Source organism: Zalophus californianus, chromosome 17 (assembly GCF_009762305.2).
Source record: "Zalophus californianus isolate mZalCal1 chromosome 17, mZalCal1.pri.v2, whole genome shotgun sequence".
In the NCBI taxonomy this organism is placed as follows: domain Eukaryota; kingdom Metazoa; phylum Chordata; class Mammalia; order Carnivora; family Otariidae; genus Zalophus; species Zalophus californianus.
This window is the reverse complement of record NC_045611.1, coordinates 13,766,521-13,774,552: the sequence shown is the minus strand read 5'-3', so window position 1 is coordinate 13,774,552 and position 8,032 is coordinate 13,766,521. Positions and strand designations below refer to the sequence as shown.

Sequence of the window (8,032 nt, the reverse complement as noted above, 5' to 3'; positions counted from 1 at the left end):
TAGCCCTGTCTCCCCAACCAGTGTTGGGGAGCTCCTTTAGAACAGGGTCACCTTTTATTGTATAACTAGCACCTAGCACAGTGCCTGGCATGTAGAAAGTGCTCAGTGAAACTTGTGAAAGGAATGAATGAATGAACCTTTGTTCAAGCTTTAAAAAGGAACTTCTGCACAACAGGTACAAAATTACCCATAACTAATGTGATCAAATGAACTCACCCACAGAAAACCTGACTCAATAAGGTGTGTGAAACTACAATAAAAAATAAGCTCTTATTCCAGGTTAAAGTCCTTTTCTACCTCAGGTACAATGGTCATGCCTTAAACACTGGGTACTTAGTTTTATAGTTTATTAGATTGTGTAGGCAGTACTTTTAAGAGTAGAGTATAAGTGGATATGACTCAGTCTACATATCCTTACTGTTATCTTCAGTAGATAATACCAAACCAGGGGCACTTGGGTGGCTCAGTCATTAGGTGGGTGCCTTCGGCTCAGGTTGTCATCCCGGGGTCCTGGGATCAAGCCCCGCATAGGGCACCCTGCTCGGCAGGAAGCCTGCTTCTCCCGCTCCCACTGCCCCTGCTTGTGTTCCCTCTCTCACTGTGTCTCTCTCTGTCAAATACATAAATAAAATCTTTAAAAAATAAAGATAAGGCGGGGGAGGGGAGGCGGGCAAGATGGCGCACGGCGAGTGATTCAGCCCAGATACGTACAGCCGCCGCTGAGACACCGGGGCGGGGGGTCCTGCCCCCACTGCCGCCCTTCCTCCTCTCCCCCGCCCCCGGAGACCCCCTCCTCCCCTTCCTCCCTCCAACCTCGGGGTGGGGGTGGGGGAGCGGGCCTGGTTCCCGGGACACCATGTCGGACCCTGAGGAGGAGAGCCAGGACCGGCAACTGAAAATCGTCGTGCTGGGGGATGGCACCTCCGGGAAGACCTCCTTAACTACATGTTTTGCTCAAGAAACTTTTGGGAAACAGTACAAACAAACTATAGGACTGGATTTCTTTTTGAGAAGGATAACGTTGCCGGGAAACCTGAATGTTACTCTTCAAGTTTGGGATATAGGAGGACAGACAATAGGAGGCAAGATGTTGGATAAATATATCTATGGAGCACAGGGAATCCTCTTGGTATATGATATTACAAATTATCAAAGCTTTGAGAATTTAGAAGACTGGTATTCTGTGGTGAAGAAAGTGAGCGAGGAGTCAGAAACTCAGCCACTGGTTGCCTTGGTGGGCAATAAAATTGATTTGGAGCATATGCGAACAGTAAAACCTGAAAAACACTTAAGGTTTTGCCAGGAAAATGGTTTTAGTAGCCACTTTGTCCCAGCAAAGACAGGAGACTCTGTCTTCCTGTGTTTTCAGAAAGTTGCTGCTGAAATCCTTGGAATCAAATTAAACAAAGCAGAAATAGAACAGTCACAGAGGGTGGTGAAGGCAGATATTGTAAACTACAACCAGGAACCTCTGTCAAGAACTGTTAACCCTCCTAGGAGCTCTATGTGTGCAGTTCAGTGAGCGAACTTTACCTTTGTACCAGTGGTCCTGGCGGCCCTTCACCCCGTGTGGCCTGGGCCTCTAGGAGCTCTGTTATGAGTGGCCATCTCTGTAGTGTTCAGTTAGCACTTTCCTCCCAGCTCCCTCGGCTCCTCGGCCTGGACGGGATTCAACTTCGGGACGACACACTTGGAATCCATTAGACTGCTTCACTGGAAAAGAATAATGTTGGTTCTCTTTACGTTCTCCTTTTTTCTCTGATGTAAACTTTTTTAGACAGATATGAAAACTATACAGGTCTTGATCAGCAGCCAGGATTTTGGCCCAGCACAGTTTCATTCTCTTATCTGAACTCCTACCTGGCAAAGTGCACTTCTGAGTGCAAACATTTAAACAAGTAATATATTTTCTCTACAGATACTTCAGAAGGCATTCTTTTGCTGTCTATTGTGAGTGAAAATATATGAAGTTGTATTCAACTGAAAATGCTTGAAATAAAGCTGTATCTATTTTTTTCATTTTTAAAAAAATAAATAAAAAATAAAGATAATACAAAACCACTGTAATTACTGACATTTCTTAATAATGTCAAGAAACTTGCCCTGCTTTAAAAAAAAACACTATTTGAATATTAACATAAAAAAGAGAACTTCAGCTAGGGTCTGTAGAGGAAACGATATCTAGTAACCTAGTCACATATGGGGGTGTGAAGGTAAGAATATCATTCTTTTATTTTAATTACAGTATAATTAACATACAGTGTTATATCAGTTTCAAGTGTACAATATAGTGATTCGACAATTCTATAGGTTATTCAGTGCTCATCACGGAGCAGTGTGCTCTTTAATCCCCTTCACCCATTTCACCATCCCCCACCCACCACCCCTCTGGTAACCAGTGGTTTGTTCTCTATGGTAAACAGTCTGGGTTTTTTTGTTTCTTTTTTCTTTGTTCATTTGTTTGTTTCTTAAATTCCACATATGAGTGAGATCACATGGTATTTGTCTTTCTCTGGCTTACTTATTTCACTTCACACTATACCCTCTAGATCCATCCATGTTGTTGCAAGTGGCAAAATTTCATTCTTTTTTATGGCTGAGTAATATTTCAGTGTGTGTGTGTGTGTGTGTGTGTGTGTGTGTGTGTATCTCACTTCTTCTTTATCCATTCATCTATTGATGGACACTGGGGTTGCTTCCATAATTTGGCTATTATAGACAATGCTGCAATAAACAAATTAGTGTCTTCATACTCTTTTTTTTTAAGATTTTATTTATTTATTTGAGAGAGAGAGAATGAGAGAGAGAGAAAGCACATGAGAGTGGGGGAGGGTCAGAGGGAGAAGCAGACTCCCCGCTGAGCAGGGAGCCCGATGCGGGACTCGATCCCGGGACTCCAGGATCATGACCTGAGCCGAAGGCAGCCGCCCAACCACTGGGCCACCCAGGTGCCCCGTGTCTTCATATTCTTTGGGTAAATACCCAGTGGTAGAATTACTGGGTCACACGGTAGTTCTGTTTTTAATTTTTTGAGGAACCTCCGTAGTCTTTTTGCCCCGTGTCTTCATATTCTTTGGGTAAATACCCGGTGGTAGAATTAATTACTGGGTCACACGGTAGTTCTGTTTTTAATTTTTTGAGGAACCTCCATACTCTTTTCTGCAGTGGCTGCACCAGTTTGAATTTCCACCAGCAGTCCTCGAGGGTTCATTTTCCTCCACATCCTCACCAAAACTTGTTATATTTTTGATTGTAGCCAGAGAATATCGTTTTTGTGAAAGGTCAGCAATCACCTGGCATGGCATGTTTTGGGGGCTTAGAAAGTAATTTTACCAAAGAAGAAAGATTCTGCAAAGAAATAGTAAACAAGACGGGGAGTAACTAATATAATGTTAGATGTCAATTATATGTACATTTTAAAAAAAGATTTTATTTATTTATTTGACATAGAGAGACACAGCGAGACAGGGAACACCAGCAGGGGCAGCAGGAGGACCCTGGGATCATGAGCTGAGCCAAAGGCAGACACTTAACAACTGAGCCACCAAGGCGCCCCAATATGTACATTTTTTATAAAAGGCTGGAAGTGGCGGGGCAGAATGGATTCCAATTGTGGAAGTCCTTGAATATAAGGTTAGGGACATTTTAACATTATCTTTTACTCAGAAGAGGATAAGCAGCTCTTGAGCAAAGGAGTGATATAATGAAGGGTTGGGTCAATCTTAACTGCTAGATTCTAGCAGTATTGTGTGGATGGTTTTCACAGGAACACATTTAATAGTCATATTAAATTTATGATTTATGCTGGCTGCAAATGACCAAGCAATTATTTTGAAATCATAAGATATGCTCTCCTCCTCCAGATAGTCAGTTAGCCTGTTGTGTGTCAGGAGTCCATGAATTACTATTTTTCCCCCTCTGGCTATTGGGCTGTCTCATTTTCTTTTATTCTGCTTTTAATACACTCCCTTGTCTCTGCTTGACCAGTTCTATAAAAAACTGTTACAGCCAGGGGTAGAAGTCAGAAGTAAGATCGACTGGGACTCCATGTAGCCAATACCAGAATCAATACTGGGATAAACTTTTCTTAAGCGCGTTTTCCAAGGACACATCTCACCTGAGTTTTGGCAGTAGTTACCTTTTTTTTTTTAAGAATTATTATTTATTTATTTATTTATTTATTTTAAAGATTTTATTTATTTATTTGACAGAGAGAGAGAGAGAGAGAGAGAGCAGGAACACAAGCAGGAGGAGTGGGGGAAGGAGAAGCAGGCTTCCCGCTGAGCAGGGAGCCCAATGCGGGGTTCGTTCCCAGGACCAGAGGCAGACGCTTAACGACTAAGTCACCCAGGCACCCCAGTATTTACGTTTTGTGTGTGAGGGTGTCATTCTGTTCTTGAAAAATGTTTCCTGGGCGCCTGGGTGGCTCAGTTGGTTAAGCGACTGCCTTCGGCTCAGGTCATGATCCTGGAGTCCCGGGATCGAGTCCCACGTCGGGCTCCCTGCTCAGCAGGGAGTCTGCTTCTCCCTCTGACCCTCTTCCCTCTTGTGCTCTCTATCTCTCATTCTCTCTCTCTCAAATAAACAAATAAAATCTTTAAAAAAAAAAAAAGAAAAAGAAAAATGTTTCCTAATCCACTGATTATAATTGCTACATGGGTGTCACTGTTTCTTTTTATTCAAGTGGAACTTAGAGTCAGGAAGGTAAATATCTTACCCAAAATCTTCTGTCATGTTAATGATAGAAGCATGTCTTTTCATACTCCACTCCTTTATACCTGTTTTGTTTTTTAAGAATGTTCTCGTCTCCACCTTACTCCCAATTTCACCTTACAAACTCCCATTCAGCTTTCTAAACCCTGTTCAGAAATGCCTTGTCTGTGCAACCTTTCCTTAACCCCATGCCCAGTTCTGTCTCCTCTCACCCCCCCACCTCCCCCGATAGAAATGATCATTCTCTGGGTTGTATGAACGTCTGTAATTATGCATATTCCTTTACATGTCTGTCTCCCCTGTTGGACTGTAGGAGCCTTGAGTTTCCTGCCTTTTGTGTCCCCAGCACCAGGCTGGGGTACACAGTCGGAGCTCCGTTAATGTTGTGAATCCAAAGGGAGAGAACCAAAAAGCAAAAAGGAAAATTCTAAACTCTCCTAACAATTTAAGCAGAAGATTAAGAGACAACACCCAAAACCATCTCCACTTAGATTCATGTTTTTCTTCTTTAAAATGTTTGGGAATGGAGGTTTCCCAGCCTTCCTATAGCCATCAAGGAAATGTCAGTGCTGCCCCTCAAGGGTTTCCCCGTGGACTTCTGCAGTTGTGTGCTGAGCTCTTCCCATGACACCTTGACCCCTCCCAGGGGCCCCGCCAGGTGTGGTTACTTTTTCTGCCTCGCTGAGTCTTCAGTGTGGATGCTCACTCTACTCACTTTGTCCTGGTTTTCTCACATTTTCTCCATCCAAGAACTTTGTTTTCTTCCTCTTGAGGAGCTCCGTCTTCCCCACCACATCCTCCTCCACCCACCGCTTCCCAGGAGAGCAGGCAGGAGGAGGCATTGTCTGGGCTCCCTTGTGTGTTTTCTTTTACTTAATGTACATTCCTTCCAGTTTTTTCACATCTGTAGTCAGATAGGCATGAAGTGTAATCAGTAGGCAGTGAGGACTGAATGAACGTGAGCACAGTTTATTTAGGGGGCGAGAAGGATGTCTACACTGACAGGCTGGCTCTTTCAGCTTCTTCTAGCTTCCTACACTGGCTTAGGTTTGAATCTGGCACATGGGTCTTGGGGAAGCCAAGTCACAAAGCTTCACACACAGCCCAGTTCTCAGGGTGCCAAAAGAACCAGGGAAGGAGCAGGCAAGTTTCAAGGGCTGGCTGGGGCACCAGTTGGGAGAAGCTGAGGGTTGACAGTGGGACAGAAGTGTGCTGTTAACCCCTTTGAACTCCTCAAATGTGTAGCAAAGCACGGCCCAGGTGACCCCACTGGTCTTAGCTTTAGGGTCTTTTTCCAAGTACTTTCCCCAGTGACACAGTCAGGTAACATTGCTCAACCATGCCCTCCCCCACCCCTGCATTTCATTGAGGGAACAATTCAGGTTAGAGTCACCCCAGGCCCCAGGCTAGAAACTGTTGGAAATAGAGAGTTTGGCCTAGGAGAAGACAATGAAGCAGGGTTGACCAGTCCCCTGTGGAGAGGAAGTAGCAAAGAGATAGAAAGCACAAATGGTGATTTTTGCTTGTATTTTTCTATAGCAAATCTCCACAAGTAGAGTATTTTAAGCTAGTATAGCAGCAGTTTTCCTAAACACATACTATAATCACATAAAACAATTATGATATCATCTTTATGGAGTCTTGAAATTAACACACATTTCTTTTTCAAAAAAAAAGCAAATATCTTAGACCTGAAATGTTGACAGTGGTTGTAACGGTCAAGGTTGCCATAAAAAGCAGAAGGCACCCTAAGTTGCAATTTAGTAGGGAATTTCTTCTAAAGGGTCCACTTGTAGAAATGTAAGCAGCATTAAGGGAATCAACAAGAGAACGTGAGATACCCAGAGTCTGGCAAAAGCAGGAAGCCCTTAGCACCCACAGACCTGTGAAAGCTGAAGGTGTGGGAGAGGGGCCTCTGGACAGGAGCTGTTTCTGTGGCAGAAGCAGCCACTGCCTGAATTTAGGTGATGAGAATGGAGGGAGTGGGAAAGAAACACCCATCCTCTGGTTTCCTACAGGTGCTTCCCATTGGCTGAACCCAGCTGGAAGCCAGAAGGCAAAGCAGCTCATTGGTGTCACCCTCAGGGATCAGCCTTCCAGGGCCCAGAGGAGAGCAGAGAAGGGCAGAGAATGGATCTGGGGGAGAGGAGACATGCAGGGAATGACCAAGCCCAGTCAGCGCCAGAATGAGGGTAAGGAGAGGGAGACTGAGTGAGGCAAGTGCCGGGTGGAATCCTGCCTTTATTACAATTTAGGTATTGTGTCATCCTGGATTTTTTGCAATAATTTTGGCTTTTAAAAACTATTACATTAAAATATTATTTATCTTGATTACTGAATTTTTTAGCATCCCGCACCCCCCCCAACTCCCTTAAATTTTGTACCACTGACCTCACTCTAATCCTGGCCCTAAAGGGATTCTCTTTGGATAAAGAGATTGTGGGTGGTTTTTATTTTCTCATTTGTGCTCAACCTGTATGTTCTAATTTTTTCAAGTGAGCGTGTGTTTCTTATATAATAAAAACAAATGCAAAATTTTCTTCTTTGAAAGTAGGGATCCTGAGGCGCCTGGGTGGCTTAAATGCTTAGTTAAGCATTTAAGTTAAACAGCTTAGGTCCTGATCCTGTGGTACTGGCATTGAGCCCTGTATTGGGCTCTGTGCTCAGCGGGGAGTCTGCTTCCCCCTTTCCTTCTGCCCCTCCTGCCCAGCTCATAATCTCTCTCTCTCTCAAATAAATAAATAAAATCTTAAAAAAAAAGAACTTAAAAAAAAGTGGGGACCCTTTATTCGTGCAACGTGGAGCAGACTCAGCAAGAAAATCAAATGTGTATTGAATGAGTGAATTAAAAAATTTGTGTATCAACTCTATTTCCAAATCCTACCTCTTCTTAAGTTCTAACTCAAATGCCACTTTCTCATGAAACATTTCCTTTTATCCCCAATCACATTGGCCTACAAAGGCCTACACAATGTGTGCATGGGCCACCCTTGTCCCTTCATGGCTCCCCCTTCCCTCCTGCCACCCACCCTCTCCCTCACTTGTTTCCTCTACATCAGCCCCCTCCTCGATATCACTCCTGGCATGTGGGGAGCAATTGACTAATATTTGGTGAATGAATGCATGAGTGAATGAAGGTAGCCTCTTCCTTTCTTTGTATCATCCTTGACATAATCTGTTTTGTTCTATATAGGTGTGTATTTATCTTACCTCCCCTATTCTTAAGCAACTCAGGCCATCATCCTACTCACTTTGATGTGACCCTTGGTGCCTGGCACAGTGCTTGGAATGTAGTTAATGATAACTACCAACAACAATA

General features: G+C 43.7%; 1 protein-coding gene across 1 annotated transcript; it reads left to right on the top strand.

Moving 5' to 3' along the window:
• Nucleotides 1-856: 856 nt before the first annotated feature.
• On the top strand, nt 857-1,616 carry LOC118356449 (ras-related protein Rab-28-like). Its single transcript, XM_035725198.1, has one exon. It carries the CDS (start codon nt 857-859, stop codon nt 1,520-1,522), a length of 666 nt encoding a protein of 221 aa, XP_035581091.1. The 3' UTR covers nt 1,523-1,616.
• Nucleotides 1,617-8,032: the final 6,416 nt, after the last annotated feature.